At 37.6% G+C, this 14,486-nt stretch overlaps 1 protein-coding gene across 3 annotated transcripts in view; it reads right to left on the reverse strand.

The window, feature by feature from the left end:
* LOC105478599 (lin-9 DREAM MuvB core complex component) overlaps nucleotides 1-14,486 on the reverse strand; it is an 88,517-nt gene that overhangs the window by 4,189 nt on the left and 69,842 nt on the right. For all 3 annotated transcript variants that reach the window (XM_011736076.2, XM_011736084.2, XM_071081476.1), the window contains one exon: nucleotides 3,186-3,311. In XM_011736076.2, coding sequence (XP_011734378.2) covers nucleotides 3,186-3,311 — 126 coding nt within the window. The remainder of the gene's footprint in view (nucleotides 1-3,185; nucleotides 3,312-14,486) is intronic.

The raw sequence follows: 14,486 nt of genomic DNA on the forward strand, positions 1-14,486 counted from the left end.
GAAAAAAAAAAAAAAAAGAGAGAGTGTTTTGGATTTAGGATTTTTTAAAATTTTAGAATATTTGTATTATACTTACTGGTTGAGAATCCCAAATACAAAACTCCAAAATCCGAAATGCTCCAGTGAGCATTTCCTTTGAGTTTCACTTTGGCACTCAAAAAATTTTGGACTTTGAAGCATTTCAGACTTGGGATGCTCAACCTATGCTATGTTCAAGCTATCTGAATCAGTTTTTATCCCCTTCAGTAACAGTAAGTTAATGTCACTCGTTTGAAATATAGTTAGGTTCGTTTATTTCTGTTTGTACTATAGAGTTTACTTGTATTTGTTGGGGAAATGAACACTCAGAAAAATGTCATTCCTTCTTACTCACCAACTCCTACCCCATTCCCAAATTAGTTTCTAATATAACCTTTCTGTGTTTCCTTTTGAAAAATTAAGCTGATACATATATATACTATTTCCACTTATTTCCTACTCCAAAGGTAATATACTTTGGAATATGTATGTGTATTTTTGTATTTGCTTTTTGCATCTAATAACACATCCTGGAAATCACTCCATATCAGTAAAGTAGAGAGCTTCCTCTCTTACAGCAGCATAATATTCAATTGTGTGGATGTACCATAAATAGTTTCCTATGTGTGGGCATTTATGTTTATTTCTAACATTTTATAATTACCAATACTGCTTCAATGAATAACTGTATCCTCTAATACTTTTGTAAAATTTAAATTAAAGCACACATAAATACATAAAAGTACACAAATCATGAAGTGTACAGGCTAATGAGTTTTCACAAATGAAACATTCTCAAAAATGAGAAGTCAGCAACTAGATTAGGAACCAGAATACTACCAATGCCCCAGACCCCCTGATAATGCCATCTTCCAGTACCACCTCCCTCAGGGTAACCACCATCCTGACTTCTAGCATCAGAGGTTAGCTTTTCAGTTTTATAAAAATGTAATCATACATTATATATTCTCTTGTGTCTGACTTTATTTGTTCAACATTGTATTTGTGAGATCCATCCATGGCGCTGAGTTGTAGTTGAGTTCTTTCATTCTCACTGCTGGGTAGCATTTCCATTGTGTAATTATACCATGTTTATCATTCAATTGTAGTACTGATGGGTATTTGGGTAGTTTGTGATTTCTGGCTATAATGAACAGTGATGCTATGAATATTCTAGTATATGTATTTTGGTAAATACATGTTGATGTATCTTTTTGGTATATATTGAGAAGTAGAATTGCTTAGTCATGGTGTACTCTCTGATATGTTCTTTATTACTATAACTTCTATATTGTAGTTCCTTAAGAGTTTTGAGAGGATTACATCACTTTACTTCATTAGGAAAGGAGCCTATCACAAATGGCCTTGGGTACTACAAAAAGATTGATGAGCAACCCGTTTCTGCATGTACCATCGGCTTTGTTATGTGTCATCCTGGACTGCATAGTCTGCATGTCTTGTGAATAGCTGCTAGTCTAGGGGAGAAAATCTATTTACTAATACAATGCATATTGTTATGTGGATGACTGACAACCATTAGGAAAATAAGCCAACTGTTTAAAAATCTGATACTGCTGGGCGCAGTGGCTCACGCCTATAATCCTAGCACTTTGGGAGGCTGAAGCAGGCAGATCACCTGAGGTTGGGAGTTTGAGACCAGCCTCACCAACATGGAGAAACCCCGTCTCTACTAAAAATATACAATTAGCTGGGTATGGTAATGCATGCCTGTAATCCCAGCTACTTGGGAGGCTGAGGCAGGAGAATCATTTGAACCCGGGAGGCGGAGGTTGCAGTGGGCCAAGACTGTGCCACTGCACTCCAGCCTGGGCAACAAGGGTGAACCTCTGTCTAAAAAAAAAAAAAAAAATCTGATATCACGGCTGAGCATGGTGGTTCACGTCTGTAATCCCAGCACTTTGGGAGGCCGAGGAGGGCGGATCACTTAAGGTCAGGAGTTTGAGACCAGCCTGGCCTATAATATGGTAAAACCCCATCTCTACTAAAAATACAAACAAATTAGCCATGGTGGTGCACAGCTGTAGTCCCAGCTACTCAGGAGGCTGAGGCAGGAGAATCACTTGAACCTGGGAGGCAGAGGTTCCAGTGAGCTGAGATTGTGCCACTGCACTCCAGCCTGGGCAAGAGAGTAAGACTCCGTCTCAAAACAAACAAACGAAAAAAGAATCTGATGTCACAAACAGAGATGGCTTTCCTGGAAACACACAACCTCAAAGTATGCAAATGCAGGAGCATTTTAAACTCACCTGAATCATTTTAATTCTTACTCTGTAGTAGGAAACTCAATTGTTGAACCACTCTTATATAATCACATGTGAATGAAAATTCACAAATAACCCTGTTATCTATGTATTTGAAATTCAAGAATTCATAGTTCTAATGCTAATTTAAGGTTTAAAAGAGAAGGCAACAAAATTGTATAGCCAGCATGATCAGAACTTTATGAGAAAAAGCATGTATTGTTTAAAACAAAACAAAACACCAAAAAAGACTAAGGAGAAATAGACCAAAATTTGCTCTTTGGGGCTGGGCACAGTGGCTCACGCCTATATCTCAGTACTTTGGAAGGCCACAGTAGGAGGATCGCTTGAGCCCACGAGTTTGAGACCAGCCTGGGCAACATAGCAAGACTTCATCTCTACAAAAATAAACTGGGCATGTTGTGCACCTGTGGTTCCAGCTACTCAGGAGGCTGAGGTTGGGGGATAGCTTGAGCCTGGGGAAGTTGAGGCTGTAGTTCACCAAGATTGCAAGACTGTACCACTGTACTCCAGCCTGGTCAACAGAGCAAGACCCTGTCTCAAAAAAAAAAAAAAAAAAAAAAGAAAGAAAGAAAGAAAAAGAAACAACAACAAAATTTGGTCTCTGGGGTAGTGGAATTAAGAATAATTAGTTTTCTGGATTTTTCCAAAGTTTTTTGGAGGGCCTTATTTGTATCTTGAACCAAAAAACTCAAAATTGACAGCTTTCTATGTATAAAGCACTCTTCAACACTGATGCTGGGAGGAGTAAGAAACTTCATATAATACAGTTTTGCTAAAGGACTTTATGAAGATATTGGCTTGGTATGGATTTTCTAAAGTGTGAAGGTAAAAGGATTAAGCTTTAAATAAAAATATGGAGGGAAATCTATACATATCACTTACCTCATAGCAATACTGTTGAACTTTATGCAAAACTTTGTTTAGGTCCTTGTTCAGCTGTTCAAGCTCTAGAACAATTGTTGCATATCTCCGCTGAAATTCAATGCTGATGGGCATGGAATATGATTTCTGAGAAGAGAGAAAAATCAGATCGTGGTAAGAGTTTGTTTTTTAGCAATACAATTTCAATGATCTAAAAGATGTGACTTATCTAAAAAGCAAACTAAAGGTTATTAAATTTGTTCTAATTGTTATAGTTCTTGTCTGTGATAATGGTATTGTTATTTAGGAGACTGTCCTTGTTCATTGGAGCACCATGATGTCTGCCATTTGCTTTTTTGAAAAGGAGATCTTCTATAGAGATAAGTTAAACGGAGCAAAATGTTAATTGATAAACATGTATGCGATGTTCGTTATATTCATCTTTCAACTTTTTCATAGGATCGTTAGTTGTTAAATCGTATGTCCTCATTTGAAGCATTCTAGTTATTTAAACCAATTGATGCCGTACCTGGAATCAATTCAGTATAGCATAATGGTTTAAGAGCATGGGTGTTAGAATCAGATTATATATGTTCAAATTCCACCTCTATCACCATCTAGCTGTGTGATGTTAAGGAATTTCCTTAATCTCTCTGTGCCTCATGTTCCTCAACTGCAAAATGGGGATTATAAGAATATCTATCTAGTGAGGTTGTTGCAAAGATTAAATGAGATAATACATGCTAGCACAGTGCCTCCCACATAGAAAATGCTCAATGAATATTAACTTTTTATTGTGTCATCATTCCATATATGCTCCTTACCAAGGAGCATTATCAAATTATCCATTAACCAAAGTTAATGGACTTCGACGCCATTTCCTTCCCTCTCTTCACAGTACTTCCAATAAATTATACTCTCCATTTCATTCCTGCTAAAAATGCTGGCAATGAAACCTCTCTAGTCAAGGAAAATTTAACCACATTTCTTTTTTCAGGGGATTTCTGAAAAAGCACATTGTCATGTACTAAGGAAGCAAAGTTGCTCCTTTTAATAAGTATAGGTAGGGAAAGAAAACTTTCCTAGACCTAGGGAGGAACTACTTTATATAGATTCTAAATCACAGAATTATAGACTGAGCTAACAGAAACCTCAGAGATCATCTAGTTAAGCCATACCATTTTACAGCGGAGAAAACTGAGGACTAGAAAAGTTAAATGACTTAACAGCACACACTATTAATGATGTGTTGATTACTTAATGATGACAACAACAGATATACTAAATAGAGCTGACTAATGTGCCATGCACTAAGTGTGATTTTGTTGTTGTTTTGGGGATGGCATCTTGCTAGCCCAGGCTAGACTCGAACTCCTGGCCTGAAGCAATCCTCCTGCCTCAGCCTCCCAAGTAGCTGCGACTATAGGCATGTGCCACCACACCCAGCTTGTTCTAAGTTTTTTTTTTTTTTTTTTTTTGAGACAGGGTTTCACTCCCATCACCTAGGCTGGAGTGTAATGATGTGATCTCTGCTCACTACAACCTCTGCCTCCTGAGCTCAAGCAATCCTTCTGCCTCATCCTCTCGAGTAGGTGGGACTACAGGCACCAGCCACCACACCTGGCTAATTTTTGTATTTTTGGTGGAGATTGGGTTTCACCATGTTGGCCAGGCTGGTCTCAAACTCTGACCTCAAGTGATCCACCTGCCTTGGCCTCCCTAAGTGCTGGGATTACAGGCGTGAGCCACTGCGCCTGGCTTGTTTTGTTGTTTAGAGACAGGGTCTCACTCTGTTGCCCAAGCAGGACTGCAGTGCACCCTCAAACTCCTGGACTCAAGGGATCCTCCTGTCTCAGCCTCCCAAGTAGCTTGGACTACACGCATGTGCCACTATGCCTGGCTAATGTTCTAAGTGTTTTTAAAGGATTTCATTGAATCCTCACAATAACCCTATGAGAAAGATATTATTGCTTATTGTCTCCCTTTTACATATGAGGCCCATGTACCACAGCCAGTAATTGGTAACCTTGTGGGATCTGAAGCCAGTTTGCATCAGTTAGAATTTCTCTGCTACTATGGATCTGAAGCAGTAAAAGAGAAAGAGGGGAGGGAATGCCACAGTGGGAATAGGGAAGGGATAAGTTCCACATAGGCCTGGAATCATATCCAGGACATCCTACTTTTAGTTTACCATTGGTGCTTCCTGAATTGCTTCCTCTTCGTAAACCTCAGTTTTTGTTAAGTTAAAACCATTGGATCATCTGAAAGATTTTCTATAAGAATGCAGGGATAATGCAGGACATGCTGAATTTAATTTCATTTCCTTGTTGGGAACTGGGGGTTACTGAGGACATAGTGTAATGTAAATTATAACTAAGTATTTGATCAAGCCTCTTCTCGGGGATAAGTGTATACTTTTGCAGACTCAGAACTAGTTAATCAAAATCAAAATCATTAAAAGCTCTGTATCTCTTAGAGCGAAATTGAGGGTGTCAAGTCTCTATCTTCATCTTTCGTGTTCAACATTTTAATGAATTAAAGATGTACAAAGGGTTTACATATACAGCATTACATCAAAATGTACGAAACTGGGAGATGGCTAATGCATTACAAAATGGGGTGATGTAACTAATGAACCATAAAAAAAAAACTCCAAAACTAGACAGATATATACTTCCCGTCAAAATTATCATCTGGTTATACCTCCAACTTCTAAAAATATTTTTGAGCCCCCGTTTTTGAAGCTGTTCTCAAAGTCTTTATCTTTTTGAATATCCCCCAATGATGGAAAAAATTTCCCTTATCTTCTTAAACATCTAAATAATGAAGGGTTAATATAGAAGAATAAATGTACAAGAATGACCAAACCAATTTTGAAAGAGAAAGACAAATGGAGGTACCTGTACTGGTAGTTATCAAACAGTGTGGTATTGACATGGGAGACAAATACACCAATGGGAGAGAATGGTGGCCAGTCTTTATACTAAATTCCAACATATATGTATATGTATGCCTGGCACATATGCTTGTGTATGAATATATGTATATTAATGTTTGGAAATTTCATATATAATAAAGCTGGCCTTTCAAATCAGTGGGAAAGGATGAACTATTAATAAATTGGGACAATTATATATTTGAGGAAAAAAGGTCTTTACACTCAAATCATTCACAAAATTTTAGGATGTACTGAAGGTCTAAATATTAAAAGAAACTATAAAAGTATCATGAGAAGACAGGAGAATATGTTTATGAATAAGAGGGAGAGAAGCTATTTTAAACAAGTTACAAAAACCAAAACCAGGAAAAGGAACAGGCTGATATACAGCTGACCCTCAGATAACACAGGTTTGAATGGTGCAGGTCCACTTACATTACTTACATGCAGATTTTTAAAAAATTAATTTTTGTAACGGCCCACCAGATCGTATACATGCACTTTTTCAAAAGTTACACTGGTGTGCCTGCTTCTCCTGCCTTCCCTTCCATCTCCTCTACCTCTTCTGCCTCTGCCACCCCTGAGACAGCAAAACCAACCCCTCCACTTCCTCCTCCTCCTCAGCCTACTCAACGTGAAGATGACAAGGATGAAAACCTTTATGATCTACTCCCACTTAATGAATAGTGAATATGTTGTCTTTACCTTATGATTTTCTTAATAACATTTCCTTTTCTCTAGCTTACTTTATGTAAGGATACAGTACATAATGCATATATAAGATATGTGCTCATGTACTATTTAGGTTATCAGTAAAGTTCCTGGTCAACAGTAGGCTATTAGTAGTTAAGTTTTGGGGGAGTCAAAAGCTGTATGTGGATTTTTGACTGCTGGCGGGGGTTGCATCCCTAACCTCCACGTTGTTTGAAGGTCAACTGTATTTGACTACATCAAAATTTAAATTTTCTGTACTATAGTAACATGAGAAACAAATAATTTTGTTAACATTAATAGCCAATTAACACACAAAAAGATGCTTAATTCCACTAGTAGCCTTAGAAATACAAAATAAAACAATGACATTTATATTTCACCTATCAGACTGCTAACAATTTAAAGATCTTCTAACACTAGGATTGAAGAGAGTGATCTATATTTACTGATACTATAGAGTGAAAAGCAGAATGTTACATAGTATAAAATTTATTTTAAAATGTCTGCCCTTGGCCAGGCGTGGTGGCTCAGGCCTGTAATCCCTGCACTTTGGGAGGCCAAGGCGGGCAGATCACTTGAGGTCAGGAGTTTGAGACCAGCCTGGCCAACATGGTGAAACCCTATCTCTACTAAAAATACCCAAAATTAGCTGGGCGTGGTGGTGCGTGCCTGTAATCCCAGCTACTTGGGAGGCTGAGGCAGGAGAATCACTTGAACCCAGAAGGTGGAGGTTGCAGTAAGCCAAGATTACACGACTGCTCTCCAGCCTAAGCAACAGAGCGAGACTCCATCTCAAAAAAAAAAAGGTCCCCTCCTCAAAAAAACCCAAAAGTATATATTGTTTAGGTATTTATACATAGAAAATAAATACAAAGAAAGAAAAACATACATCAAACTCAATAAGAATGGAAAATTTTTAAGAAAAGTACATTCATTTTATACATACGCACACACAATTAAAATTATTATTATTTTTTGAGATGGAGTCTTGCTGTGTCGCCCAGGCTGGGGTGCAGTGGCACAATTTCGGCTTACTGCAACCTCCACCTCCAAGGTTCAAGTGATTCTCCTGCCTCAGCCTCCTGAGTAGCTGGGGTTACAGGTGCGGGCTACTGCGCCAGAATAATTTTTGTATTTTTACTAGAGGCGGAGTTTTACCATGTTGGCCAGGCTGATCTCGAACTCCTGGCCTCAAGTGATCCACCCACCTCAGCCTCCCAAAGTGCTGGGATTACAAGCATAAGCCACCGTGCCTGGCCTAAAAATAACTTTTGGAGGCTGAGGCGGGTGGATCACTTGAGGCCAGGAGTTAAAGTAACAGCCTGGCCAACATGGTGAAACCCCGTCTCTACCAAAAATACAAAAAACTAGCCGGGCATAGTGGCGCATGCCTGTAATCCCAGCTACTCGGGAGACTGAGGCAGGAGAATCGCTTGAACCTGGGAGGCAGAGGTTGCAGTGAGCCGAGATCGTGCCTCTCCACTCCAGCCTGGGTGACAAAGCGAGACTCCGTCTCAAAAAGTAAATACATAAATAAAATAAAAACAAGTCAAAAATATGACATTCAATTAGGCCTGCATGAATAAGGTGAGGCATTTGAACCATTAGAAATAACTAATACATTCTGATAAAAAAACCAGGTATGATCACAAAGTAATGAAAGATTTTCTTGTGTGGCTTACAGGTTCATGTTGAAGGCAGTCTGTAAACATATAAGCTTATAGGGGACAAGATGGAAAATACTAGATTTAGCAGTTCAAGATCAAGGGTATGGATTTATTTGACTAGTCCTCTACAGATGTTCGTTTAAGCATTTACAATTTTTTTGCTATTACAAACAATGCTGTGATGAACATCCTTGTATGCACATCTTCGGAATGGTACTCTAAAAGTAAAATTTCTGGCCCATCATTATGGCCAAGCTGCCTTCCGAAAAGACTTCAATTAACTTATATTCCCACCTAGAGTGTATAAATGTGCTCACTTCTTCACCCATTCGCTAATGCTTTATTTGGAACATTTATAAATCTGATGGGAAGACTAGTAATATTTAGTCTGAATAAGAATAGAAGATGGTAGAAATGTAGGTTGTCTTCAAATAATTTACTTTTTTCTTTTGTTTTACATGCACAGATTGTGTAATGATCAAGTCAAGAGTATTTGGGTATTACCTTGAGAAACAAGGGAGCTTGCAATGTACCTTAATACTACTAACAATAAAGTTGGAGATATAACCAGATGATAATTTTGAAGGGGATTACATATCCATATATCCGTTTTGTTTTAGAGTTTCTTCACGGTCCATTAGTCACATCACTCTATTTTGTAACATGTTAGCTATCTCTCAACTCTACCCTTTTTTTTTTTTGAGATGGAATCTCACTCTGTCACCCAGGTTGGAGTGCAGTGGCGTGATCTCAGCTCACTGTAACCTCCACCTCCTGGGTTCAAGTGATTCTTCTGCTTCAGTCTCCCGAGTAGCTAGGATTATAGGCGTGTGCCAACACGCCTGGCTACTTTTTGTATTTTTAGTAGAGACAAGGTTTCACCATGTTGGCCAGGCTGGTCTCCAACTCCTAACCTCAAGTGATCTGCCCACCTCAGCCTCCCAAAGTGCTGGGATTACAGGCATGAGCCACCATGCCCAGCTATTTTGTACATTTTTATGTATACTGTATATGAAAACCCTTTGTACATTTTTAAGTGATTCATTACAATATTGAACACAAAAGATGTAGAGACTCTAATACTCTCAAAAAAAAATTCTCTGTAGGAGATACTGAGTATTTAATAATTTTGATTAACTAGTTGAGTCTGTAAAAGTATACATGTATCCCCAAGAAGAGGCTTGATCAAATGCTTAGTTATGATTTATGTTACCCTATGTCTTCGGTAACCCCCAATTCCCATTTGAAAAGATAATCCCAATCTGAAAGACAAATACCTCATATTCTTACTCATGTGGGAGCTAAAAAAACATGAATTCATGGAGATAGAGTAGAATGATAGATAACAGAGAGTGGGAGGGAGAGTATTACCCAAAATACTCTGACTTGATCATTACACAATCTATGTATGTAAATACTCAAGGTAATACCATTATCTCTATGTGACTAAAATATTTAAAATCCTATTTTGAAATATACATTTTTGCTAACTATAGTCACTCTAGTCTGCTATCAAACATTAGAACTTACTTATTCTATTTGAAACTATTCAACAACCTCTCTTCATTTCCTCCTCATACCCTCTGGTTTCTATCACTCTACTCTCCATCTCCATGACTTCAAGTTTTTTTTTAGTTCTCACATGAGTAAGAATATGAGGTATTTGTTTTTCTTTGCCTGGGTTATTGTACTTAAAATAACAACCTCCAGTTTCATCCAGGTTGCTGCAAATGACAGGATTTCATTATTTCTTATGGCGGAATAGTATTCTATTTCTTGATCCATTTATCCATTGATGGACACTTAGGCTGATTGCACTTCTTTGCTATTGTAAATAGTGCTATTATAAACATGTGAATACAGGCATCCCTTTGATATACCGATTTTCTTTTCCTTTGGATAGACACCCAGTACTGGGACTGCTGGATCGTATGGTGGTTCTTAGTTGAGAAATCTCCATATGTTGTACATAGTGATTGTACTAATTTGTATTCCCACCAACAGTATGTAAGAGGTCCCTTTTCTCCACATCCTTGCCAGCATCAGTTATTTTTTGCCTTTTTAATAACAGCCATCCTAACTGGGATAAGACGATATCTCATTGTGGCTTTGATTTGCATTTTCCTGATGATGAGTGATGTTGAGCATTTTTTCACACACTTGTTGGCCATCTGTATGTCTTCTTTTGAGAACTGTCTATTCATGTCCTTGCTCACTTTTTATGGATTTACTATTACTTTTATTGTTATTTTACTTGTATATTCTGGATATCAGTCCCTTGGCGCATGAATAGTTGATACTTTCTCCCATTCAACTGGCTGTCTCTTCACTCTGTTGTTTTCTTTAATGTGCAGATTTTTAAGTTTAAAATAGGACCATTTGTCTATTTTTGTTTTAGTTGACAGTGCTTTTGAGGTCTTAGTCTTAAAATCTTTGCCTGAACCAATGTCCTGAAGGGTTTTCCTTATGTTCTATTCTATTATGGTTGTAGCTTCAGATTTTTTGTTTAAGCCTTTAATCCCTCTTGAGTTTTGCATATGAGATAGGGATCCAGTTTCATTCTTCTTCATATGGATTTCTGATTTTCCCAGCACCATTTATTGAAGAGGGTATTTTCCTCAACACATATATGTTCTTGGCACGTCTGTCAAAAATCAGTTGGCTAAACATAAGTAGATTTATTTCTATGTTCTCTACTCTCTTCTGTTGGTCTATGTGTCTATTTTCATACCAGTATCATGCTGTTTTGGTTACTATAACTTTGTAATATAATTTGAAGTCAGATAGTGTGATGTTTCCGGATTTGTTCTTTTTGCTCAGAATTGATTTGGCTATTCTGGCTCTTTTTTGTTTCAAAATGAATTTTAGGATTGTTTTTTCTATTTCTGTAAAAATAACATTGGTATTTTGATAGAGATTTAATGGAATCTGTATATTGCTTTGGGCACTATGGTCATTTTAACGATAGTCTTCCAATCCGTGAGCATGAGATGTCTTTCCATTTATTTGTGTTATGGTCATTTTAATGATATTAATTCTTCTAATCTGTGACCATGAGATGTCTTTCCATTTGTTTGTGTCCTCTTCAATTTATTTCATCAGTGCGTTTCCTTGTAGAGATCTTTCACCTCCTTGGTTAAACTGATTCCTAGGTATTTAATTTTCTGGCCAGGGGTGGTGCCTCACACCTGTAATCCTAGCACTTTGGGAGGCTGAGGTGGGTGGATCACCTGAGGTCAGGAGTTTGAGACCTGCCTGACCAACATGGAGAAACCCCATCTCTACTAAAAATACAAAAATTAGCCAGGCATGGTGGCGCATACCTGTAATCCCAGCTACTCGGGAGGCTGAGGCAGGAGAATCGCTTGAACCCAGGAGGCGGAGGTTGCAGTGAGCCGAGATCACACCACTGCACTCCAGCAGCCTGGGCAACAAAAGCGAAACTCCGTCTCAAAAAAAAAAAAAAAAAAAAAAAAAAATTTCTTTGTAGCTACTGTAAATGAAATTGCCTTCTTGATTTTTTGGCTACTTCATTACTGGTGTGTAGAAATGCTACTGATTTTTGTATGTTGATTTTTGTATCCAGCAACTTTACTGAATTTGCTTATCAGCTCTAAGAGTTTTTTGGTGCAGTCTTATGGTTTTACTAAATGTAAGATCATGTCATCTGCAAAGAGGGACAATTTGACTTCCTCTTTTCCAATTTCGATGGCTTTTCTTTCTTTCCCTTGCCTGATTGCTCTGGCCATGACTTCCATTACTTTGTTGAATAAGAGTGGTCAAAGCAGGTTCCAGTTCTTACAGGAAAGGCTTTCAACTTTTCCCCATTCGGTATTTAGCTGTGGGTTTGTTATCTATGGCTTTTATTATTTTGGGGTGTGTTCCTTCTATGCCTAGTTTACTGACAGTTGCTTTTTTTTTTTTTAAATCACAAAGGAATGTTGGATTTTATCAAATGCTTTTTCTGCATCTATTGGGATAATCATGTGGTTGTTGTCCTTCATTCTGTTGATGTGATGTACATGTTTATTGATTTACTTATGTTAAATCATCCTTGGATCCCTAGTGTAGATCCCTCTTGATAATGGTATACTATCTTTGTTATGAGATGTTGAATTCAGTTTGCTAGTGTTTTATTAAGGATTTTTGTGTCTATGTTCATGAGTGACATTGGACTAGTTTTTTTAGTTGTGTCCGTATCTGGTTTGGTATCAGGGTAATGCTGGCCTTGCAGAATGAGTTGGGAAGAATTCTCTCCTCTTCAATATTTTGGAATAGCTTAAGGATGACTGGTATTAGTTTTTTACATATCTGGTAGAATTTGGCCTGTATTCATGTGGTCCTGGGCTTTTCTTTGTTGGGGGGCTATTTTTATTACTACCTCAATCTCACAAATTGTTAATGGTCTGTTCAGGTTTTCTATTTCCTTCTGATTTAATCTTGATAGGCTGTTTGTGTCCAGGACTTCATCCATTCTCTCTAGGTTTTCCAGTTTGTTAGCATATAGTTATTCATAACAGTCTCTGATGATATTCGGTCTTTCAGTGGTACCAGTTGTAATGTCTTTTTTTCATTTCTGATTTTAGTTCTTTTCTTGGCTAGTATAGCTAGCAGTTTATACATTTTGTTTATTTTTTCAAAGAACCAACTTTTCATTGATCCTCTGTTTTATTTTGTTTAGTCTCTATTTTGTTTAGTTCTGCTCTGATCTTTGTTATGTTTTTCCTTCTGATAATTCTGGGTTTGGCTTGTTCTTGCTTTTCTGGTTCCTTGAGGTGCATTACTGGATTGTCTACTGGAAATTTCGACTTTTTGGATATAGGCATTTATTGCTATAAACTTCCCTCTGAGTATTGATTTTGTTTTATTCCACAGGTATTGGTATGTTGTATTACCATTTTAAGATTTTTAAAAAATTTTCCATCATAATTTCTTCATGACTTAATGGTTGTTCAGGAGCATGTTGCTTAACTTCCATGTATTTGTATAGTTTCCAAAGTTCCTCTCAGTATTGTTTTCTAGTTTTATTCTATTGTGGTCTCAGAAGATACTGGATATGATTTTGATTTTTAAAAAATTTGTTGAGACTTGTTTTGTGCCTTAACATAGGGTCTATCCTGGAGAATATTCCATGTTTTGATAAGAATGTACATTCTGTAGTTGTTGGATAAAATGTTCTGTAAATGACTGTTAGATCCATATGGTCTAAAGTTCAGTTTAAATTCAATATATACATATATATTTTTCTGAGACAAGAGTCTTGCTCTGTCACCCAGGCTGGAGTGCAGTGGTGCAATCTCGGCTCACTGCAATCTCTGTCTCCTGGATTCAAGCGATTCTTCTGCCTCAGCCTCCCAAGCAGGTGGGACTACAGGCATGCGTCACCACGCCCAGCTAATTTTTTTTGTATTTTTAGTAGAGATGGGGTTTCACCATATTGGCCAGCCTGGTCTTGAACTCCTGACCTCGTGATCCACCCGCCTTGGCCTCCCAAAGTGCTGGGATTACAGGTGTGAGCCACTGCGCCTGGCCAAAATCCAGTATTTCTCATTAATTTTCTGTCTAGATGATCTGTTTAATGCTGAGTGGGGTGTTGAAGTTTCCCACTATTATTGCATTGGAGTTTATTATTATTATTATTATTATTATTTTCTCTTTCCCCATCATGAAATAGCTCTGTCTTTAGATCTAGTAATATGTGCTCCGTGAATCTGGGTGCTACAATGTTGGGTGCACATATATTTAGAATTGCTGTATACTCTGGCTGGATTGATTCCTTTATCACTACATTATATAATTACCTTGTATTTTAAAAAAGCTGTTACTGACTTAAAGTTTGTTTTATCTGGTATAAAGTGTAGCCACTTCTGATTTCCATTTACATGGAATATCTTTTTTCATTCCTTTACTTTCAATCTATATGTGTCTATACAGATAAAGTGCATTTCTTTTTTTTTTTTTTTTTTTTTGAGATGGAGTCTCGCTCTGTCGCCCAGGCTGGAG

This window comes from Macaca nemestrina, chromosome 1, assembly GCF_043159975.1.
Source record: "Macaca nemestrina isolate mMacNem1 chromosome 1, mMacNem.hap1, whole genome shotgun sequence".
In the NCBI taxonomy this organism is placed as follows: Eukaryota; Metazoa; Chordata; class Mammalia; order Primates; family Cercopithecidae; genus Macaca; species Macaca nemestrina.